The sequence below is a fragment of the Trachinotus anak genome, unplaced genomic scaffold, assembly GCF_046630095.1.
Source record: "Trachinotus anak isolate AG129_WGS33_773 ecotype Australia unplaced genomic scaffold, CSIRO_AGI_Tana_v1 ptg000010l, whole genome shotgun sequence".
NCBI lineage: Eukaryota > Metazoa > Chordata > Actinopteri > Carangiformes > Carangidae > Trachinotus > Trachinotus anak.
This window is the reverse complement of record NW_027273861.1, coordinates 21,835,219-21,860,375: the sequence shown is the minus strand read 5'-3', so window position 1 is coordinate 21,860,375 and position 25,157 is coordinate 21,835,219. Positions and strand designations below refer to the sequence as shown.

The following is a 25,157-nucleotide window of genomic DNA, read 5'->3' as shown; positions in this document are numbered from 1 at the left end:
GCACATGAAGAGAGAACTAAGTTATTCCACATACAGCTCCTGAAAGTATCTCACGATCCTACATAAACCCAAAAAATGAAAGCAAGAGAGCTCTGTGCTTTTTCCCCCCTTGAGGAAGATCCTTTGAAGTTGAGGGATCTATCAGATGCAGCTTCAGTTTGGTATGTCCAACCCCACCACCACCACCCATGTGACTCCCTCTGCATCATTCCATCCGTCCTTATATAATCCTCTTCTCTGCAAATTCTGCCTCATACTGTTTCTCAAAGCTGCTCATCCGTGGTTTTAGACTTGGTTTTTCTCCTGCAAATGCTGGGACACAAACACAGCATGTTTCCGTGTGAACAAGTGTTGAATTGACACCATGCACAGTATGTCATGTGCATGATTCGGCTACAGGTGGCCAGTGGCCCTCGGCCAGGCAGCCTCCCCCTTTGCACGAGTGAAGTAAAGACAGGTGACCTTGCCGTCTGTGAAGTCTGCAGCACGAAAACTTCAGAGAGCAATGACTGGTTACATCGGCTGATAAAGGGGAGGGAGATAGACAGAAATGGAGAGAGGAGATGAGGGGTAGAGACAGCTGCCGCTCTGTAGATTAGAACCAAGAGTCTCTCTCTCTCTCTCTCTCTCTCTCTCTCTCTCTCTCTCTCTCTCTCTCTCTCTCTCTCTCTCTCTCTCTCTCTCTCTCTCTCTCTCTCTCTCTCTCTCTCTCTCTCTCTCTCTCTCTCTCTCTCTCTCTCTCTCTCTCTCCCCCTCCCTCCCTCCCTCCCTCCCTCTCAGCTCGGCTTTGAACTGTGTTTTTGCCTGCTGGAGTTGGTGATAGGCTGAAAAGCTGAGTTTACACTGCAGACTGGAGCAATTCTCTCAGCACAGGATTTAAATCTGACATATTAAGTCTCACACACAGTTTCATAAAAATGGTCTGATGGTCTTGTCATGTCAACACCCTCTTCACAAAGCACAATGACTAGATCTGGTCCCCCAACCCATTTTCTTTCAATTAATAACATTGACATTTTAGTTGTAAAAGGTTTGGAAGTTTTGTAATTTCATGATGAAATTTAAAAATCTAGTGAATGTTGATGCCAACGCAAACATCTAATCTGCAGGCTTTCTAAAAAACTTCATTACCTATGAAAACCCGACATCTCCCTGCCTTCCAGGGCCTCCAAGTCCCATAAAATGTATTATTGTTGACTTACTCTGCAGCAAAGCAACAACTGGCATAACCACTAAACTATCAAATGGGTTCTGAAATAAGTGTAAAAACGTTGCCAAGTATCAGGGCACGTCAGCACTGCTCACGGCTATAAATGATGTGATTTAAACACAGCTAAAACTAATCCAAGGGGATTATCTAAACATGTTTAAACGAGGGAGAGACAGGGTCTTTGCGTGTAAAGCTGGAGAATAAAGAAATGTATAGAGAGCTGAGTGCAGGTGCTAACAGTGGGAGGTGGGTTTACACACAGAGAATGAAGCTCCTGCAGAGATTTCTTTCTTTTTGTGTAAGTGAAAGAACATAAAGTGTATGAAAGAGAAAAGCAAGTGGTTGCGTGTGTGTATGTGGTTGTGTGTGTGTGTGTGTGTCACAGAGAGGGAGTCACTCACTCCATCATAGAGGCCGGTATGGAGCAGCAGTCCTGTATCGCGGTGAGTGGAGAGGTGAGGTGGGCAGTGTATGAGGCCTCCACCACCTGCTTGTTCCTGTTCACCACATCCAGGTAGCGGTTAAACTTCTCCCGAATCTTCTTGGCCAACTGCACAAAGCAAACACAGACATGTAAATTAGACAATGATCAGTGGGGATGACACCTGCACTGATCTCTCATTTACATACATTCAGTCTGACCTTATAAACAGTTTAACATCAGCAAGACTGACCAATATCACTTTTACTTTCCAGGCTATATGCGCCAATATCTGGCTCAATGTCTGCCTAAAAGCTGCCAAACTAAAGTATCACATTAAGGATCTACACAAGAGCGCGCGCACACGCACACACACACACACACACACACACACACACACACACACACACACAGAGACAATCAGATACGACTGATACTTAAATAAGCATGTTCAAAGCACTTCTCATCTAGCATGGACAGAATTGCTGGGATTTAAACCACATCATCATATTTTTAACAATGACTGTTTTTTCCCAATTTAACAAAGAAAATGTTATAGAGACTGGTGTCTGTGTAAAAGAACACACTTAGTCAGTTCTGTAGAGTCACAGTCCTTGTGCACATTGGTACACACACACACACACACACACACACACACGGATGCGAGTTAATATTCAAAAGTGATGTTTAACAACATCAAAGATGCCAAGCGCTCAGGCTGCACTAAGTGTGAAATCCATCACTGTTCAAAACTGAGCCGAATGATGGATGTCTGAGGCTGGAGAACAATAACTCCCTTCCACTTCCACACAGCAAACCCTTCATCATTTCAGAAGAAATTCCCCCCAAAAATACAACACGGGGCGAGCCGGAAGTGAAAGTTGTAAATATGTGTGGAAAAGAAAAGCTGCGTCACACAGCTCTTATAAGAATGGAACTGGATTCTACTATTTTCTCTCATGTGTGGTGCATTCATGTCCTTTTGTTTTGGTGATTATCCTGTTCACATGAAATGTTTCCTCTGTCTTCATTTCATTACAGAGAAACATCAAATCAAGGTTCCTAGCTGTCTCCGGTGAGTGAGATATTCTGTTTTAGAGTGGAATTCACCTTTAAAAGGCCTGGAAACAAGGAAGGAGGGGGGGGGGGAGTTGGAGTTGCTAAACAAAGGCAGAGCAGCTAATTCAGCTGTGTTTATTGGGACCTTTAATGCAAGCCCCTGAACATGCATACATTATGCTTTGTCTTTCCTCCTCTGAAGGACTAGGTTCTGGTTGAGCACACATCTCACAGTGCTCTTTCAAAGTGGGGCTCCGGCTTCTCTGGGGAAACTAATAACCAGTGCTGTAGCAGCCTCTTGGGGGACATTAATAACCAGCGCACCAGCAGCTCTTCACAACAGATCCCTGTTCTTGCTTTCTGTTTGCCAAAATGCCTTAAAAGGATGTTATGAGGGTTTGTGAGGAACTTACACCCACTCAATCTGAGACATCACATGTGTGTAATCTGTTACAGATTAGCCTCTTAACTTGAAAGCTGTCACATGATCCACTGGTTTAGTCAAGATCTGTTAGAGAACTAATCACTTGCAGTTACTTTTGGGTAACCTTTTCATCTAACATCTGTGTAACACTTAAAGGAGAGATTCACAGTTTTTCAAGTCTGTCTTAAAGCAATAGTCATTTGCCAATATGAACACTGAAAGAGCTTCTGTTTGTTGTTATCACTCCTCGTTCATACAGGCCATTAAGATATCCCTCTCTAATGCTCTCTCAGTGTTACTAGCTAGAAATGATTTTAAGAACTTGCTCCTGGTCCTGACAAATCACTGGTTGACCTGGTTCCATATTACATATCCCACATGTTCCCAGTTTCTCACCCTGGCAGATTTCTCAGGTCGCTTCCTCCAAATTCACACAGTGCAATAAAAACCTGCACTGATTCATATCACGAGACCTTCAGTCTAAAGTGAGTGTTTTACTTTCAGCATCCATGAGCACTCGAAGGTCTGTGTGACGTAAATGTTGTTGTTGTTGTTGTTGGAGTGTGTAGGCGAGGCTCTGGTGTGGACATCCACGTACCCACTAATTTGTTATGTCACTACACTACAAGGGTACCAACTGTGCAATAGCTGAAAAACATGGACATGAACATGGACGCTAGGGTTAATCTATGTAACTGGTAATATTTTTTTGTGTGTTTTTCCTATCTGTTTGGGCCACAGTATCCTTTGTTCAGTAAAAGTTTACTGTACACTTCAAAATCTTTTTGACCTCTGACAAATATGCTTATATTTGTGGGTAAATCAAAAGGGGCGGGGTCCAATCGGATAATGGTAAAAGAAAAATGGATGCATCTGATCAGGATCCAAAGTGTTTTAATACATGTGTACATTCTTTCTCAGATTAAAAACATAACAAAAACTGCAAGAGATTTCTCATGGCAGTGGTCTGAATACTCTCCAAAGCCATTTTAAGTTACCTACTCGGCCTCGGTGAGCGCAGAAAAAGCCTTATTTCCACAGTAACTGGACCCCCTTTGTTCACATCCCATAATTACCAGTGCCTGTAAAAAGGCTGCGATTCAAGCCAGGAACAGGGAAATGTACCGCGACCCACTGACCGCTTGTACACCTAATCAGCCGCCCGCTATTCCTATTAGGGGTTTAACAGAGGCCTGAGGCACACCCCACAATTACTGCTACTCCACCACAAGGAACACACACACACACACACACACACACACACACACACACACACACACACACACACACACACACACACACACACACGAGGACACTAACATGTGCACTCTTACACACAGACTTCAACTTAAACACACAAACTTTGTACACCCCCACACACAGTTCTGTCCACGCACAGCAGCATGGCAATTAGCTGCAGTGGACTTTGTGTTAAAAAGAGGAAAAAGGGCCAGTGTTCAGCTGAGCAGTGTTTCCACGGCTGGGGGAGGGAGAGACAGACAGAAGGAGAAAGTAAGACCCAAACTTTTAACAGTAACTTAAGAGAAACCAGAAACTTTGAGCTATGCAAGTTAAAGCTTGGGTTACAGTCTGCCACGGTGCAGCCAAAGCCAACCTGCGCTCTGCAGATTAACCACACTCTCCAACACACAGGGCTCCTCTCTCCACTCTCTGACCAACCAGCTCCATCTCCATCCAGCCAGTGTGGAGGGTTTGAAACATCCAGTGGGGTTGGTCCAGCCGCAAAACTGGAGTTGATGGACTGGGTGCTGGAGTTCAGGTAGTCTTCAACCACAGTCATTGGCAGTGGTGTTTGTGGTGAGTCTTACTTTGGACTGCAGGGCTGAAGTTAATACAGGAATGAGTGTTGAACGGACATCAGTCTGTTCTGCAGACTTTAGAAGCTCTGGCACTGTAGAGACCAGACTTGCTTTTCCTCGGATGGACTGATTCTGTTATTGAATTAGTGCATTTCCACTGGTCTGAAGTGGAAATGGAAGTGTTGCTTCCAGTGACAGTCAAAAGGTTTGTCAAGGTTTTAGACTGCAGACTTTGTTCACTGTACAGATGGTCATGTAAATATTCAGCAGGGTTTGATAAACACAGAAACTGAAACACCTCCTGCTTACAGGTCTATTGTGAAAACCAGTATCAGTTTACAATGGAGGAAGTGCCAAAGTAAAAGCATGCCCAAAATGCAGATTATCATCATCATGTGATATGTTACTAGTTTGTGGGAGGAACTAAAAAACATATGTCACATGAATTATTGCAGCTACACACCATAAGCTATCAGACTGATATCAAGCTAAGACTGTGGAGTGTTTGTTTAATTATCTTTTTTATGTTAACAAGCAGAATTGAGATGTTTGTGCTTAAGTTATCATCCTGAATGTAGGACTAAATGCTATAAGAAAATAAAATGGCAAACACAACATATCAGTGGTGAAAAATGGTGAAATAATCAAAATCTAATTTTTGAGTTGAATAGAACCATTTCTGGTTGCCCTTTTCCTCCCATTTCTTAAATGTCACCTGGTGAAGGATGAATCTACCTGAGCTACAGCTGAGAGAGTGTAGTATACTGAGATACAATTCTAATTCTAATACCTTCTGTGGCCTGTTTTTCTTATATATTTAAGGTAACTGGGTGTGTTTGAAGCATTGTTTCGCTAAAATGTGTTTATATCCTAAAGCCCTTGTTAAGAACTAAAAGATCATACATAGTTTGCAAAGTAAGTAAGAATGTAAGTAAGTAAGTTGAGTCCTTATGTTATTATTATCAATAAGAATAAGAATAAGAATAAGAATAAGAATAATAGGGACGTCCAGAATCAATCTGCAACATTAGTACTGGGCCCAAAATGACATTTTAATGGACTATATTAGAGAAATAAAGCTTGATCCATTAAAAAGTCTTTTCATAATTTCACTCCATGGTACTCCGCATACAGGGCCATGGAAAGACCTCACTGCACTGTTAAAACAATGGAGCGTTGTGCCCGTGCAAACAGTGAACCAACATGAAAACAGGAATGCAGCCAGCAGTCTTAATTCACGATGTGCACACTGACAGCACATGTCAGTGAGTGCAACAAGCAGAATACATTCATAAAACAGTCAGGAGCAGACTCAAAGACAGACAGAGTGAGGGAGGGCTCCGGTCATTAGAGAGGGTGAGATGTCTGCGTGTCTGACTGAATAATGAATTTCCAGAGGAGAAACTCGTCCAAGGAGCCGGTGGCTCCTCTCGGTAGCTCCTTGGCTTCTCTCCTTGCCCTCTCTTCCTCTGCAGATACGCTCTTAATTGAGCCTCGCCTTGGCTCAGGGACACAGCCCCACTGCCCAGAGAGAACAAGCAACTCTGCCAGAGCTGTCATCTGAATTAGTTGGCGCCTGCCTCACAAGGGTTATGGGCAGAATGTATGGGCACTCTATGAGCGGCCGATGGGTAGAAAATAGTTAAGCTCCTTCAGCACGGACCCAGAAGGAATGAAGTCAGCGCTGCCCTGCAGGGGACTGGGGCTTATTAAAATACCCCAAACCTTAGACTAAATATTGTAACTGTGAAAGGAATTATTTTTGGACCAGACCTATTACTGACACTTGCACAACAGGTTATGATGATCATGATGACTCTCGCTCTGCAGCCTGGAAACACTAAGAGTTCTGTGAATACTATGTTTGTGCAGGTTAGTCAGGAAAAAGGCCACATTTCCATCCTGAACAAGAATCAGCAATACTTCAAGGAGAATTTGAGCTGCCTCCAGTGTAGTAAATACTTGCAAGGTGAGAGATACTATATATGCCTCACACACTCACACACATGCATGCACTGACACAGATGGATATACCGGTGCACACAGTCACAGGAGACAAACAAACAAATACCAACCTGTCTGCTCTTGCTGGTGGCTGTTTACCAGTCTGTTGTTTATTGCCACTCTTCCAATATTGCACACATATACATATACACACACACACACACACACACACATAAACATACAAACACACACACACCGTGCCTGCACACAATCATGATTGACTTGACACCAGACACCAGAAATTCTCAGCATAGTTTTCCAATCTAGGACCAAAATGCTTCACATTTATTCTGATGATGATGATGATGATTCAGAGCCATTTAGAACAAATCTCCCGATTCTGGTGCTGCTATGTTTGTTTCCAAAAGATACCATTCTCTCCTTCGAGCCCTTTTATTCTGTCCAACTGCAGCTCTGCACTCACATCATGAGCGAAGGGAGAAAGAGAGACAGACAACAGATGAGTGGAAAAACAGAACTTCAAAGCCAATGAGACAGCAGCCGTAGAATTTTAATAAACCCCATTTTTCCTCTGATGGCAAGTGTGTCTGTGTGTGTTGCTGCTGAAATGAAACCTACACAAGACCACAAACAGACATCCATGCCACAAGTATGCACAACCAGGAAGGCACGCACGCACGCACACACACACACACACAAACACACACAGGGAAATAGAAGTCCTTGTTACTCACCTGCTGCACTTCTGTCTCTCCGTTTGATGTCTTCTCGGTGTACACAAACGAGTTGAAAATCCTCTGTAGAGAGACAGAGAGAAACGAAGCAGAGACGGTGAGGAATGCTGAAGATGTAGATCCAATAACTGAAAACATCACCTGAGAATGAGTACCAGTAGAATTCGTTTACACTGGCCAAAGTGTTGTTGAGCAGGGGGCTTTGTTATTAACACACTGAGATATCATCTACAAAAAGTCCTATAAAAGAGGGTGACTGCAAAAGTAGCCTCGATATGGGGATGTATAAATCACTGCATTATTACAGTTGAACCATTCACACTGTTTTATTAGGGGTGTGACGATTCTGAAATCAAGAACCAGAACCGTGATACTATAATCCACGATCTCATGTCACGACACCTGAACATGGACCAGCGACACCCACCCCATACACAAACATAACAACACATGCCCCTTCTAGCTGGGGGCTTCAGGGTTGGGTACAGACGTGACAGTTACACCGTTCATTCCTTCCTGGTTTAAGTTCTGTAAATCTAAAAGATGATTTTGGGCTTCACAGACATGGTCACCTTTAGCACTACAGTGCACATCAGTTAAAAATCACAGTTCACAGGGATCCTTGTGCATAGTGATCCAGGTGCTGACCATCAACCCTCCCATTCTTGCCCCGAATATAAACCCCCTTTAACCTCCCTTAAAGACCCTATACAGGACACTGCTGTTGCCCCAGACCGACCTCAGTGGAGCCGATAGTGTGAGCTGTAGCTACATATTTCCTGCATTCAGGGAACATCTGTAAATTGTAGTGTCCATCAACAGTCCACATGTGAGGTGTTTAGGGGACATCTGTAGGGGGGGGGGGTTCTTTGATGGGCTTCTTTGCATGGGCCCCCCCACAGTCTAGGATCACCACTGAGTAAAAATGAAAAACACTAACATTCTCACTAAAAACCATGTTAACAGATTTTCACAATGGTAGATATCTTTATTTGTCAAACATCAATGTAACTAATAATAAAACAAATTGACCTCACTGAATCTAAGTTACCTTCTTGATTCTAACTCTCTGGGTGAGGTCGACATTAGGATCAGTACTGATGCATTTCTCTGTGCAGACAGGTGCAGAGTTTTTTTTTATTACTGGTCCTGAGAGAATGATAAACCTGTTTATCTCCCAAACAACCAGCCCGTAGACCCAGACAGCATGGTCCTGTCATTTCCATCTGTTTCTAGGCTGGGGAGGAAAATGTGTCACCTGTCTAAGTCTGGAGATCAGCCATCACCCAAAATGATGTTTTTATGAGCCCGAATCACAAGGCGATGCCAAATTTCAGCTTCCAGACTGAAGCATTTTAATAGTCCTTGATTTATATTGTTAAGTGAATAAGAAGCAGAGCAGTGCATTAAGGCATGGAGAAAATGAGTCCTGGTGTGACCTCAGCGCTCAGAGAGCACCAGAAAAAACATTTTAAGAGCTGCCTGAATATGGACCTGCTCTGACACACACACACACACACACACACACACACACACACACACACACACACACACACACACACACACACACACACACACTTATTCAGATGGTCTCTTGGACCCCATCAGTTAAATATTCTCTCTCTTACACGCATGCACAAGAGGAAAAAAAAAACAAAACACACACTTCCCAAAACAGAGGCAGCAGTACTATGTGGCAGCCACAAACACAGTAAAACTAATGTTTGTGTTGAGGCAGCAGGTAGGCAGGTGGTTTCACTGTAAGCTGCCCCACTGCTCACAAAGCCTTAAATTGCCTGGTTCCATACTACAACTATTTCCTGCTGCCTGTCCACACCTTTTGTTGCGTTTAGACACATTCCAGAGGACACCAATTACCCAGAATGCACCACATTCAACTAACCTGGGAGCTGATTGACTTCAGACTGTTATTCCCTGCTCATAGTTACACCTTCCCACCCTTGAACAGATCTCTACGAAGGCTGACTTAACAAAGTTTCATTAGTTTCACACTGGCAAAGGACAACATGAGCAGGTCCTTAAAGATAGATAGATAGGGTTATTCCAGGATGCCTCTTTTTCACACCAACTCTAGAAATGCAGTTTATTGGCTTTGTATAGAAGATGGGGCTGCAACAAGGATTATTTTCATTACCTATTAACCCAGCGGATACTTTCCGGATAACAGCTTAATCTTTTGGTCTGTAATTCACCCGAAAACAGGAGCAGCCCCAATATATTCAGATTACTATCAAGTCAGACAAGGAGTCAATTTGAGAAGCTGAAAGCAGAAAATGTTTGCCAATTTTGCTTCACAGTTGACTTAAAGGATTAATTGATTATCAAAATAGATGATGATCACTTTCCTTTCGATCAACTAATTGTCAGTTGCAGCTCAAATTGAAATACACCTTCGTAGAATAAAAGGAAACAAGACAGGTAGCGACAGATGCATATACAGGCTACAAAAAAAGAGGTGAAGATATCTGTGAAGATTATTGTGCTGAATAAAGTGTGCATGTATCATAAACGTTAGTTTGTCACGGAGCTTGTTTTCTGCAATAATCCAAAAGTAAATTGGAAAAATCCTGTTGAGAACCAGGGTGATGCCATCTTCACAGTGCTATTTGTCAATCTGTCTCCAACAAGACTTTAAGTGCTCACTTTTAATCCTGATGGTGGAGAAGATTGTGTAAGTGGAGTCAGTAGTCCTTGTTATGACTGTTTTTATGCATGTTGCTTTTAATTTTCAGACTGTGTGACAGCGGAGTGCTATACAAACAGTTTCATAATGTTATTATTACATACACGCAGAGCTGCATATTTCACTACCGAGTTATTTGCAAAGTGCAAAACCGAGCTTAGACAGTCTACTGTTCCACGCCCTTCTTGGTGGAAAAACAGCAGGTCCAAGATGTGGAACTGTCAAATAAACACGAACAAGCACACACAAACAGAGCTGCCACTACTTAGCTGGAATCATGTGTTCTCAAAACACTTCACTAACAAAAGAGGGAAAACAGGGGGTGAAATAGGCACTCGGATGGAGAAATACTTTGTCTCCATTGAGCCAGCAATTCTGGAAAAATGGGAACAAATTCTGAAGAGCGAAAACTCCTGTTGTTGATTAGCCACAGGTTAGCTGTCTTTCCCCCAGTGCCTCGAGTGTTTGTTGTTGGAGCTGCTTTGTGGTTTTCACAGCTATGGAGCAGCCAGGGAGGAATGCTCGACTCTGAAACCTGAGAGGCCTGAGGCTGGCTGGGCCACCGTGGGCTTGTGGCCTCCCCTGACCTATAATCAAACACTGACACATACAGACACATACAGACAGTTGCACAGTGTCAGGAAAGCTCTTTCCTGGACACCTTACTGCTTCCTCCTCCGGGTTGGACCGGGCAGTGTGGGACGAATAAATATCACAAACAACAAAAGATGACAAAAACAAACGTCTAAATTGTTCAACTGACATAAAGCGCACAAATCCGCACCGGGAAAATGGCTTCATCAGTATGGTTTAGGGTTAAAGATGCTATTTGTTTGTTTGGCTATTGCTACACAGCCAATGTTAGCGTTAGCAAAGCTGTTTCTAGATGAAACATCATTGAGTTCAGCATCAAACTTCATTCTTTCACCTGCTAAGACCTGTGGCTTTGTAGCAATAGCAGAACTTACATATACCTCCTTTAACTTCTTCAAAAAAAGTGGGATCCACAAGTATAAAAGGAGTCTCTCACACACACACACACAAATATGAACATATGTATATTTTCCTGCTGTCTAACACATAAAAGCAGCAGGAAACACCCATATTTTGCTGAAACACAGACACTCCATCTTAAACATCAACTTCATGAACCATTGGCTTCATTTATCAAGCTGAGGAATAAAGTCATTTTGCAGCAATATGTGGAGTGCACAAACAATAGCAATCACTTTGGATGACTAATGACAGCTTTTTAATAATATCCAAAATGTGTTTTGTTTCTAATGCCATTTCTAAGAAAGACCCACAAGATACACATTCACACTTCAACCAAACAGGCAGATAAGCTCACAAGAATTGCATTCGAACTCCTGTCCAGTGATCACAGGGCCCCTGCCTTTGTCTCATTAGGCCAGTTTTTAAATCCACCCACCTTGGGGTTAATCCCAACCACAGATGAGTGGTTCGCAGGAATGGCTAAACCTCAGTGGAGGCTCAAACTGCAAATTACAAAGATAACTACCGGGACCTGTGGTTTTTTTCAATCCTGTAGTACGTCTGTTGTAATGATAGGTGGTTTTTTAGCTGTTGTGGTCAAATTTGACTGCGCTACATTAAAACTGCTTCATCGTTTTCTTTTCCCAGCCTAATCCAGACTTATAATTTACCCAGCTCTCTTCTCAGAAATAGGATACAAGGAGGATTACGATTGAACAGACATACCCTTCACAAGAAAACTTCTGCAAGTTCAGTTTTAGAGCACACCATCAGTTTTAGCGCCTGCTGATAACATTGCACTTGATGTGTTTAGTCCCACACAACACATCTCTTTCCCTTTAACACTTTGTTTCTCTTTCTTCTTTGCACCCCATTGTAGCAGCTTATAGCAGTGGTTAGACCATGGGAACTTGCCGTATATATGGCATCCATTTAATTGGACCTGCCTCTTCAGCCCTTCTGTCAGGCTCTCTTGGGGATACCATAAACTACCCCAAGAGGCTCTTCTCCTTTTAAGTGACTCTTTTATTCTCAGTGGAGCACTGAATAAAATCCAGACCGAGACCAGCCCAAGGACAGAGACAATGAGAGTCATCCAAGTATGTTATGTTATGAAGGGAAGCACATGGAGAAATGAGAGAACACTGAGCACAGCACAGAGAAGCACAGTAAGAGAAGAAGGGAAAGAAGAAGTAAGAGTGAGTAAGGAAAGAAAAAAGGAAAGCAGGAAAGAGGAAGAGAGGAAGAGGAGGCCAACTGCAGTGGTAGGGCTGGACTGGGAATACACCTATTAACAATTCACCCATCTTCAAAGGCCAGAGTGGAGACATGAGCTACACTAACTTGTAATTGGACTGGAGAGCATGCATACAAAACTTGCGTGTACACACACACACACACACACACACACACACACACACACACACACACACGTGCACTAATCCTGTCTTTAGGGCTTGTTGATCAGTGGTCCAAGGTTTTATCTGTGAACACACTGGAGGGCACATCAATCTGAAAGAGAGAGAGAGAGTGTGTTTGTGTGTGTGTGTGTGTGTGTGTGTGTGTGTGTGTGTGTGTGTGTCTGCCTGGTTGTGCATGCATGTGGTATAGATGTCTGTTTGTGGTCTTGTGTAGGTTTCATTTCAGCAGCTACACACACACACACACACACACACACACACACACACACACACACACACACACAGGGCTACAGCGTAGGTGTTTTGGAGCTGTAGGGCCTGAGAGATTGGTTTCAATACAACGACAGATAAAAGCCTAAAGCCCAAGGGACAGTAACTGCTGCTTCCTCCATGCTGCTGGTATACAGCTCAGGCTCTCTGCTTCCGTCAGTGCTTTACCCCCCCTCCTCCCCCTCTCCCTCCCCCCCTGGCTTTTCCTCTCTCCCTCCCTCCCTGCTCCCAGCCAACTCTTCGCTCATTGCACTACAAAGGGCTGGACTTGGGGATACGACATCAGAGCTTCGCCTCTGATGTGTGTGTGTGTGTGTGTGTGTGTGTGTGTGTGTGTGTGTGTGTGTGTGTGTGTGTGTGTGTGTGTGTGTGCTTTTTCCTAGACCGTTTGCCATGTCTCCCATCCCCAGCCTTACCCTCCCATCTCATTTTTTTTCTCAACGCTACAAAGCAGAGTCAGGAAACAGACACCTGGGAGTGGAAAAGCGAGCGAGAGAGAGCGAGAGAGAGCAAGAGAGAGCGAGAGAGAGAGAGAGAGAGAGAGACGAGACCGTATCTGTATTTTCACAATACAACAAAAAAAGTCTGAAATAATTGCACCTGCAGTTTAGAGCCAGAACAGAAGCGAAGAGTATGTGTATTCGTTCATTTTCTATGGGGATAAACCTGGTGCACTGACGTAAAAACTCACATCTGCTCTAAAGGTATTCACTGTGTTTCCGATCAATTCTAACAACACAACCTCAGCTCAGTTATGAACTAGGTAACAGATGCAATTCTCCTCAGTCTTTTCACTGGGCTTAAACACAGCAGGTCTATTGACTTTACAGCCTCAGATGTCTTGTTGTTTTCAACCACAAGTCCAAAAACCCCCAAACCTCCAATATATTCAGTTTACAGTGATGACAAAGAAAAGTCTGAAATCTGGAAATATCTGACAGTTTTCACTATTTTTTCCTTTAAACATGGCTGAAACAAATAACTGATTATCATAATAGATGCTAATTATTATTCTGTCAATTAATCGACTAATTGTTTCAGCTGGAAATAACTCTGTAGGATGACAGTATATTACTGCTGTGTTTGAGTGGCCAAAAAAGTCTATTATTGCAAGTTCAAGCTTATAAAAACTAAAGCCATCCGTGATTGCTTTACATACACATTTCTATATTTGATGTTGAAAATGTCAAAAATGGCCTGAGCTTCCCAAAACATCCCAACCAAACAACAGTCCATAGAGGAGTGTCGGTCAGTATCTTGCTTTTCACCTGCAGGCCCTGCTTTTCATTTGATTCATTTTGGTTTTAATTCACTGACAGTTCCCATTTCTCATTCATTGGATATAAAGCCAGTTTGTGTTCCCACAACAGTGCCAACACAGAGAAAAGCTTCATTCATAAACCAGAGATCACAGGGAGGAACTTGGGTTATTAAAGAAAAACTTTAGAGTCTAGACTAGTCTTCATTTTTAACAACTGATTTTACTGACAGTATTAAGCACATCAATAGCTACTCTTCCCTTTAATTCTACTGCACAATGCACAGCAAATTCTGTGCAGATTTCCAAAGCATCATTTAGGTCTATGAAATGAATTTAAATTCATCAAGGTTGTAACCATGGCTCCATTAAAAAGAAGGCAAAAAAAGAAGGAGGGGTTGAGCAGGAAGAGACGTGTCAAATCGGAGTCTCTAAATGTCACTATAATGGCCATAGTGAAGCCAAACCCTTGCTAATTAAGTGCGTCTCTGTTTCAACCCAGTGAAGCAGGTTGGCTAATTAAATGAGTGGCCGTCAGTGTCTGCCAACTGCTTGCTGCTGCATTTAGAGGGTGCTGGGGGTCAATTTAATTTGCTTGAATCTGACTGACGGACAACCTGAGGCAATGGCTCCAAAGCCTCAGCCCACACACGGTGTCAGAGTAGGGAGTGTGTGTTTGTGCACGGTCTTCTAGTCAAAGGATTGAAAAACCATGGTTAACTCTGGTTCACTGTGCTCCATTAACAATCTTCTTACGTGTGTTTGTCTGCTCCTGGATGTTTACGTGGACTTGAAGAAGAGAAAAAAATGTGGAGGATTGCTGCAACATGCATTAATGATCCTTTATATCTTCATGAAAATATAATTTGGTTGCCATAGTGATTTGACGTGACACTTTAATGGATAGAATAGTTCAATATTGCTTTTTAAGTAATATGTCTAAATCCCAGGCTGCACTAGGTGCTTCACAGAAACACTGAGTAATCACACATTCAAGTCTGCAACTGCTGAACTACATCTCAGTCATATTTACACAGGGAAAGAAAGTGAAATTGTTGGATCATCTATGAGTAATCACACAATCTGGTGTAGCAATATCGAATCCTGATGTGTACACACTGATTCGTCAGAGCTTTTTAATGGACTGTATTTTTGTGCTCATATAATCTGTAAGAGGGAATCAATGCTGGACATATAGACTCCCTGAAATTTTGAGTGGTCACAACTAAAAACACAGCAGTTTACTGAATGAGCCAAGTAGTAAGGGTGTGGTGGTGGTTTCAGCCTGCTGTCAGGATATCCAGCTGCAGGACATAAAGTGAAGACTGGGAACCTGTTCAAGATCTGTCCGGTTCCCAGCTGGACAAATGTGTCGCACTGACCATATATGATAGCTTTTCAATGTGGAGCAACTTCTAAAATAAAAAGCAACACGGAACAATGGTTCTTGAACAAAAAAGAGTCAATTAGATCATCCTACAGCACAAGGCCAGGTCTTGTTGTGTAGGCAACAGTCCAGAACCCAAAAATATACTATTTACTATTAAACAAGACCAAGCAAAGCAGCAAATGATCACATTTCAGACCTGGTGCTGTCATCATTGACAATTAATTGATTATCAAAATACAAAATAATCACCTGATCGCCAGTATTTGACTAATGCCTGCAACTCAACAACAGCAACAACTATCCTGTACAGTTAGGTTATATTTTCATTACATTATTTCTCTTCCTTGGTTCCACATATTTTCATGTTGAATTTCTCTTAGTATTTTCTTGTAAGCTTTATTGAGGTGACAAGCCTGTTTAAAAAAAAGTTGAACAATGCCCATTTGATTTTAAACAGTGGTTAGGAAACAAATCATGTGATCATCACACGTGACCAACTGTAATCAGGTCTCTGGAGAGGGAGAAAGAGAGACCTAAACAAGTGTTTTAAACTCACATCTATAAATGCTTTGAGATATTATTCACACAAAATGTATCAGTTAGCAAGGAGCTCTAATTGGACTCTCTTTCTCTCCCTCTTCCTCATTTCAACCAAAGTCTCTTCCAGTCCAATGCAGCGGGAGAGAGAAGCCTGTCAACTATCGGGTGCTGTGGTTCTGAAATAACAAGATCCCCTTTTGTCCAAACAGCGTCAAGGCCAAGAAAGAAAAAGAGAGGGAGTCACCACCGCGCAGATCCCAACAACCTCCTCACCGCCCCCTACACCTACCCGAGAGGCTCTCAGTCTCGGCCTGAGATGTTTGCTCTCCCTCTCCACCAGACAGCATATAATGCTTTCCACATGTGAGAGAAAAAAGGGAGGGAATGGAGGGTGGAGGAGAGAATATGGGAGCGAAGGAGAGAGCTGTGGAAAAGTGGGGGAGGGGTCAGGCAAGAGTAGCAAAGAAAAGAAACAGAGAGAAGAACCGTGGTTTGATAGTAACTTCTCCAAAGCAAAGCCAGGCATCACACTTATATGAAGCTATGACTGTGAATTAAAATGTAAAACGGAAACATCTAATGACATTTTAGTCCTTCTTTGACAGTAATAAAGAGAAGCAGTAAAATCTGAGTGATGTTTGGGAAGGAGACTGAACCAAGGACATCAGAGGTACAAACGATCCATCATGACTGAAACTCATGGCATGGATAACACATACATTTTATTTATTTTATTGTTGCTAAACAGCTTTTCTCAAGCAAAAGAGATTAATATTGTTTTCTACGTGTTTTTATCATTTCTTCCATCTTTCCTCAGTTGTTTTTTCAAAAAAAAAAAAAAAAAAAACTTTAAGCAAACCTAATATCCCCAATTCCAACTCTACATAGTTATTCTCGGACTCCACTGGAGCAAATGACCATATAAGGAAATCCTTGATGAGCTGACATCAGCTTGTCACGGAAGTAGGAAAAAAACTTAGTTTTCAGAGCAGACTGATGCTTGAGCTTCTGTCTCAGAGGGATTAGCTTTACATACTTTTTGCTCATTATTTGAAACTTTGGGCACATTTAATATGGACATCCGACATTGTAACATTATATATTATATACATACTATATATGACTAAAAATAAGGAAAAGCATAATAGGTCCCCTTTAAGTAAAGCAAGAGAAAACATGACCACTGAAAAGCCACATTTTAGACATTTAAACTTATTTTCTCTGTGGAATCAAACATACTTAGAGCATGCTCAGTATAACCCCATTCAGCCCTAATGCTGGGACAAAGGATGTAATGACCAATCTGAATCGTGCCTTAGCTACAGTCCAAAAATGAAGCACTCTGACTAAAATGAGAGACATAATCTAGCAGCTTAGTGAATGTAAATGAGGCTTCTCTCTCTCTCTCTCTCTCTCTCTCTCTTCCCCTGAGTGTTCAGAAACAATGACATAAGTGTTATGAGCACTCAGCATCAAACGATGGAGAAGGAGGGGAACAGGCAAACAGAGAGACAGCCAAGACAATGTGCCCTAAATTGTCTTAAATGTTTTTATTTCAAAATATGAATGGTTCAAAGGTCACCCCTCTGTCTGATTATCCAGGTTCCTCCTGTGAGGTGTGTGTCTGCAGGAGTACATCAAGTCAAGTTAATGTTGTAAGAGGCATCGGGCCCAACTTATTACCTCTCCACACAAAGCCCTTTAATGTCAAGGCAGTCGAGTCATTAAAACAAGGCCTCAAGCTGCAGTAAAATGCAGTAATCACATTTGACTCATTAGAAATACTGAAACTTGAACTAGAAAAACAAATTCTTAATGGTGGTTCCGAATTTTTTAGTGAGTGTTTATTTTTTTTTCCTCTTTCTAAACCTCAAAACTTGTGATCTTAGAGATTGGAAAACCCACTGAATATATTTAAATATGGAGCACATTGTTCTAGTAGGAAATCAGATTGATTTTATCGACATCTTGGATAAGGTTTTAGTCTGAAAGCAGTAATATACACAGTCTGTAGCAGCAGTACCACCAGGCCAGCGGTGCATTATGGGACTAGCAACTTGCTGTTAAAGTGGAGCCAATGTGAAAACGTTCCAAAAGACAGATCAAAGCTGCATACCTGAGCACCTCCATTAAGCTGATAAAATCTAGGAGTGAAAGAGGACGAAAACAAAACCTCACACACTGCGGTCAAATTAGTTCAACAAAAGAATGTTGGATAATGAGAAAATGCTGTGTTTTTATAGGGGCTTTGAAATGTTTCTTCATATCAAAAAGGCCCATAAATGATGGTGTTTGTGTTCACATAACAAGACCGTCCAAAGAACAATCATAGTTTAACCACTGAGCACCATGCAGGCATGCACAAAAGGTCGGTGATGATGTATAAATCTCATAAATAACTGGGGACTAAGGCAATTTGATGGGACCAAAGTGCTGTGCTCATTTCATTTGACCAATGACACAATGCTGGTAAACTGCTGCAGGGATCAGGGTGAGGGAGTTCATAAAAAACTAAAAAAGAGCCTCTCCTTGTTGGCCAATGTATGCCATACATTCCTTTAACTATTAGCTGAGACCTATAGTTGGGTCATAGGTCTGTTTACAGTGGATACCCTACAAGAATGGACACTGACACTTCTTTGCTTTTGGATGAATTTTTAAACGCAGTATTTTATGTTTGCTGGGACTGACTCTTTAAAAGTTTACTGACATAACAGAGACATGGAAAATTACTTAATTACAAAAACATGCTGGGATACCGTCCACGCTATGTTTTGTCTTACAGCCGGAGTATATAACAAAATAAAAATAAACTCGTCAGGATTATCCCTTTCAGGACCAAATGCTTAGAGTGGAATGACAAATGGCGTGACTGAAGCAAACAGGCAGCACAGCAGTGGAAACCAAAAGCAGAATTCTCCAAAACACTTAACCTTCAGCCACCTCAGGGCGCAATGCCAGTCTGGCAGCAGCCTCTGGCACCACAAGTCGCAGTCACACCCTGGTGGTGCACCCTGCCAGGGCAACAACTTCATACTTTACATTAGCTGGATTTATGATGTCAAGAGGATCAGAAAGGGTGTATGAAAGAATGAAGACTGATAAACTGTAAATCGGGGTCAAAGAAAAGGCAGAGGAAGAGACAGAGAGCGCAAAGGGCTCGTCACCCGCTGCCAATAAATTTATGACTTTGATATACGCTTCCTGCCAAGACAGCCCCCCTCTCAGCCAAGTGAAAAGATGTTCAGATGGGGCGCCTGCTCTGTCTGCACAAACTATCCTGGATTATCTTCACATTCCTCTGCTGTGGACTCATTTGTAAGGCTTTTACTTGCAGTTTACAAGCATCACTATATATGAATACAAGAGCCATCATAATAAAAAATAAATAAAATGGAACTGTTTTGCTGAATTTATACCAGCTCTAACTAAAATACATCTCTGAACAGCCTTTTTAAAGTCAAAGTTGAGTTTCAAGCAGTTAAAAGAATATCTAAATGTGGGCTGTGGAAGGAATGGGGAGACAGAGATACAGAGGCACAGAGGAAAAAAAAAAATCAAGATGGAAAAGACAGAAATGGCTAAACCAACAATATCATGTGTGCATATCATACTCAGGTAAACGTGAGGGAGAAGCAGAAAAAACTCAGAGAGACGACCAGAACGGGGAGATGGGGAAGAGATAAAGAAGAAAAAGGACGTAGGACAAGAGGGGAAAAAATGTTCCCAGGGTGGTCTCCCTCTCAGGTTTCTGAGCATGATGTGAGCTCATGTCTGGCCACTGTTGTAAGGTCTCTCTATAGACAGGGTGCTTTGTTCTTCTCCATGTACTCTTAGGCCAGTTACACGCACTGATTAATAAAGGCATGGGGTGCTCTGCACAGAGGCTTATGCTACATATGATACTGGTTCTCCCTTTGCCAAGTTAAACCTAGCCCAAAGTGGTCCTGCTGACCCTTGTTGGCATGGCAGACACACAAGAAAAGGGAGATGTGAATAAGATTAGATTGCAGTAACTTTCATAAAAATGAGGAACAAGTATCCTATGCAACATTACACATTTACATTATAAAGAGTACAGTCTGGACTTACTCTATTTGAAGAGCACCTTGAGATAACTTTTGTTCTGATTTGGAGCTATACAAATAAAAGTGGACTTGACTTGGACCCACACCTGTGTTGAATCTCAGAGCAAGTATGGCTATTGTTTAGAGGTTATGTGTGATGAACTACACCTACAAAGTCTGGTGTTGTGTTTACACCAATAATCAGAAATCAACCTGTAACAGCTGCCTGGTAAAATAGGTCACATTTAGGTTGAACACATGTTCATTGTGAGTGTTACACATGGTTTGTGTGTAAAAGCGGTGCTACTTAAACACACTTACATATACACTCAGTTGCAAGTTTGTTGGGTACAAGTAACTAAAACTGAGGCAGTATGCAGCTCTGTCATATTAGGCTGCATTCGTTTTAGATTACCTACTTGAACCCAATACAAACTGACAAATGAGTAATGAAAAAACTAATGCAGCATTAGCTCTGAGAAGAAAAATGCTCCTTGTCACCGTGTTTTTTTTGGGGGGGTTTGTTTTTTGCTATTCAGATAAATGGAGAGCAAAACTTCTTCAGTTAAGTTTGGCATAAGTACAGAAAATCATACAAACAGCATCTGTTGTTCCCTTCCTGTTTCAACACCAGACAATATTAATAAACAGCATCAGGCTCTGAGAGTCACCTCTGAATGAACAAGTTTTCTATTTAACTGGCTAACAGTATTAATAAATGTCATCAGGTAGGCCAAATAAGCAATGAAAACAGCTAATTTTGCAGTTGTTCAATGACAACAAAAGTAATCCTGTATGACTGTCCCCTTGTGGGCAGAACTCACCAATCACAAAAATGTGCTTTCTAGTAATAGTTGCAGATAAATTTCAGTTTATTTACAAAGGTCCTTAAGATAGAAAAGACATCTGTAAGAGGCTCCATATGCTGGAGGTAAACTAAGTCCAGTAAATGAGAATAATCTAGAGACCTCACCATCAAAATAATTCATTCCAAGGTCTCCCAGAGATTCAGTGTCTGTCGACAGAAATGCACAGAAACTTACAGATATATGATCAGAGCAAATAGTATTTTGCCTAAATTACAACATGGCAAAAGTCATTCTCAAAATACACTTGTGACCATTACAAATATAAAATGTCATTACTGAGTGGAGTAATGCATGCCATAGCATAACACTGAACAGTACAGTGTAGCATAATGACATGAGATGATTAACTGGATGCAGGATTTGTGTTGGCTGGTCAGTGTGCTAAGGGAGGCAAACTGGGAGCTGTGGTGAGGGAGGAAAACATCAGCCCATGCTCTGCACACATGCATAGCTCATATAGACTCACGCATAACAATTACGGATTCACACAAAGTGTGTAATGCACACACATTTGAATAACACAGCTTGAGACACTGCACACTGAAGTTTTTTTTCATTCTAATTTGACACCTGACCTGTCGACACTGCCAGTGCTCTGCAACTGCACACACACAAACAACACACACACACACACACACACACACTCTCTCTCTCTCTCTCACACACACAAGTGATTTAAAAGGAGGACAGTTTATGAGTTGTGACCCTAACTTGCGGCAGGAAACCACAATGCCAAAGTACACACATAAAATACATGCACACACACAAATCTCCTTTTTCTCTGCTATCCTGCAGATGCAGCTGAGTAACTCACGAATAAAATCTGTATCAGAAAGCTGTCTCAGAAGTCAAGAGACACATAAGGAAGAGGTGCAAAGGAACAAAAAAGTGGAAGGGTGAATAAAGAATGGAGGAAAAGAGGATATTGACTGAAACTTTTCATAAACTTCCTCAGTCGAAACTTCTGGAACAGATACATCTGGAGACACGTTTGAGATAAGTGGATGTACGGGGGTTGCAGATCTCTAGAGAGATGAAAGGCAGGGAGGAAAAAAGAAAGGGAAAATAGAAACGCAAACAAAGAGAGATCACGATCTGTATTCAAATCTGTTGGTTTTGTCTCAGGTGAGGTATAATCAGTATTTCAATCAACAAAAAAAGTATGGAGGGAAAACGCTTTCAAATACGATGAAATACACTTATGAATGGGGGAAACGGAACCAAAAGCTTGTCTTTAAATGTGTCTTGCTTCAAATAAAAGCCTGATTTACTCTCCAGTTATCTCACAATTTACAATCTGATTAACTACATTTCAAATCTAGCTCCTGTAGACGGCAGCTAACTAGCTTGTATGCTAGCTAACTGAAGATGAAAGTGACTGAAGTGAGAACCAACAGACGGCCAATTTCTTCTTGTAGCTGAGATGAAGAAAGGTATTGGGTACTTTTTGTTGACAATTTATGACTCATTTACACATGTATTTAGCTACATTTTAAATCCGGCCTAGGTAGATAAGCTAACATCAATGCTAAATTCAATCAGCTGCTGTATTTACTGTTCGCAGAATAGCTCGTTTATGTAGCAACAGATAAAAAGTACCGGAGTATGAATGCAGTCTACGCAGACTGTGCGTATGACTTCACTGTGATAGGAATAACGTCCATGATGATGGTGGCAGGGGGAGCTCAATACAGTGATATTAGACAAGGCTGGTTACTTTAGTTTTCTCCCTCGTGCACCTCTTATGGGCAGCCATATGATGCGAAACCCTGCTAGAAGGAATGTTTTAAATATATAGGCACATTTCAGGTCCATTTTATTCAAAGTTGCACTAAGAAGTGACATATGTTAAAATAAACCCCCGGGGGGCGGGTGGAGCCATATGTAAGTGAGCAAGGGCTACTTCAGTCAGAAGGAAAACACAAGCACCTCTACTGCCAAGGGAAAAAAAATAGTCCAGCCTGGATCATGTGAATAAAGAGAAACTGACACTGGCAGATTCCTGTTTCTCATCAAGGCCATGGAGCCCCAAGTTTTCCCACTGCTCCCCCACATTTTAAGGATGTTGTCTGAATGGTAATTTACGAGAGACAAATGGCAAGGTCAGATTAATTGTGATGGGTGCATTTGCAGCTCGAACACATCAAATTGAAAGAAAAAGAATGAGCCAGGTGTATCTACCTCAGTGTCAACTACAGCAAAGTAGCCCTGTTGTGTCATCTCCCTCCCTCATTAAGCTCCACAGCATCAAGTGCAGGATCTAAGCATGAAATATTTACTCAAACAGGGATTAGGATTCAAAGCTAAGGCATTATTTTATATGCACATATCTCTTATACACACAAATATCTAGTAAAAAATAAATAGTTTACATTCATCAACACTAAAGCAATCCAGAGGTACACAAACACATACAGTGTTTGCGTTTCACAAACACGTCAAGTCGAGCTCTTAGACAGCAGGCAGGCCTATGGGGGATGTCAGCTGAATATGCATCAGTTTTTTTTTTTTCTTATGCTGTCTAAACCTCGGAAACCTCTCCTATTCAGATTCATGAGTCGATCATTGCTGTGTGCAGAAGCTGAAGTGTGAATGCTTTCAAAAGGGAGAGAGAGACAGAGACAGAGGAAGGAGAGAGAGGGAGTGTTCCCCAAGGACAGTCACAAGTTTCTGGTATGTAAATGATGAGTGGATTTGCTGTTGTGAGTGTGAGGAGAGGGAGAGCAGCGTTTCTGTTGTGATGTATGCAGGAGACATATGACAGCTCCTCTCAAAGAAGGATCTTCCATTTGCTTTTCCTGCAATAATGGTCAATCAAAATTGCAGATTCCATTGTGGAAGTTGTTAATGTTGGTTTTCCATTTTTGGGGCTTTTTTTTTTTTTTTTTAAATAGTATACTTTGTATGGGCAGCACTCTGGCTCTGGCTTATCCATCCATCCATCCATCCATCCATCCATCCATCCATCCATTTATCAGCTATACCATTTATATTTTGAGGATCATTGGGGGCTCTTTGCCAATTCCAGCTGACATTGGGCAAGAGGTGGGGTACACAGGTCACCAGTATATCACAGGGCTGACATATAAGAGATAAACACAGATTTACGATCACAGTCACACCTACAGGCAATTTAGAGTCGCCAATTAACCTAACCTGCATGTCTGTGGCGGGAAGAAGTTGGAGTAGCAGCGGGAAACCAACGCAGGCACGAGGAGAACATACAGACTCGACACAGAAAGGTCCTGAACCCAGAACCTTTTTAATGTGAGGCATTGTTAATCAATGCACCATCGTGCCACAGTTGTGTCTTATATGAATTTATGATGGTCATTGGAGTATGCACAACACAATAAAAACTACTTCATTCATTAACTTCTCAACTGTAATATTGTTTATGACTTTGATGGAATTCAACTAAGAAATCATATATTAATACAATCAGAGCAACTTTTCTGATGGCTAATTCAGTCAATTAAATAGCAGATATATGAAGGCACTTTATCACACTAATGTAAAAATCCAGCACAACCATGAGGTCCTGATTTTATATTTACCTATAAATATACTCAATGCAATCAGAGAGCGCTTTTAAACGATATAAAAAAATCAATACTGATTAATAAATTTCCCCATTTTCATAATATAGAGTATAACATGATTTTGCGCGACCCCTATCACGCACACACAAGAAATGAAAATCAACACACGACTGCCTATACACACATGGGCACAAGCATACACATCTCAAAAAAATGATCACATTCACACAGGTTCCTGTTCCCACAGAGCTCAGTATCAGTCTAAGAGCCCTTTCACACATAGACCAAGTAACACTGACGGATTAATGTGTCCGGAAAAGGTAAGAGATCTGCCTTGCTCACACAATCACCAGCTGCACCCCTCTGACTGCCAGTCAGAGGGGTGCAGAAACAGAGCAGATTTAATGCTGCTGCCTGCTTCACTTCAATGACAGAGTGTGACATAGCGTGAAATACCACTAGATTTA

General features: G+C 41.8%; 1 protein-coding gene across 1 annotated transcript in view; it reads right to left on the bottom strand.

Annotated features, from left to right (window-relative positions):
- Positions 1-25,157, bottom strand: part of cachd1 (cache domain containing 1) — an 83,454-nt gene that overhangs the window by 43,866 nt on the left and 14,431 nt on the right. Inside the window, exons 2-3 of the mRNA XM_071486171.1 lie at positions 7,634-7,696; positions 1,612-1,760 (exon numbers count right to left, since the gene is read on the bottom strand). Coding sequence (XP_071342272.1) covers positions 1,612-1,760; positions 7,634-7,696 — 212 coding nt within the window. The remainder of the gene's footprint in view (positions 1-1,611; positions 1,761-7,633; positions 7,697-25,157) is intronic.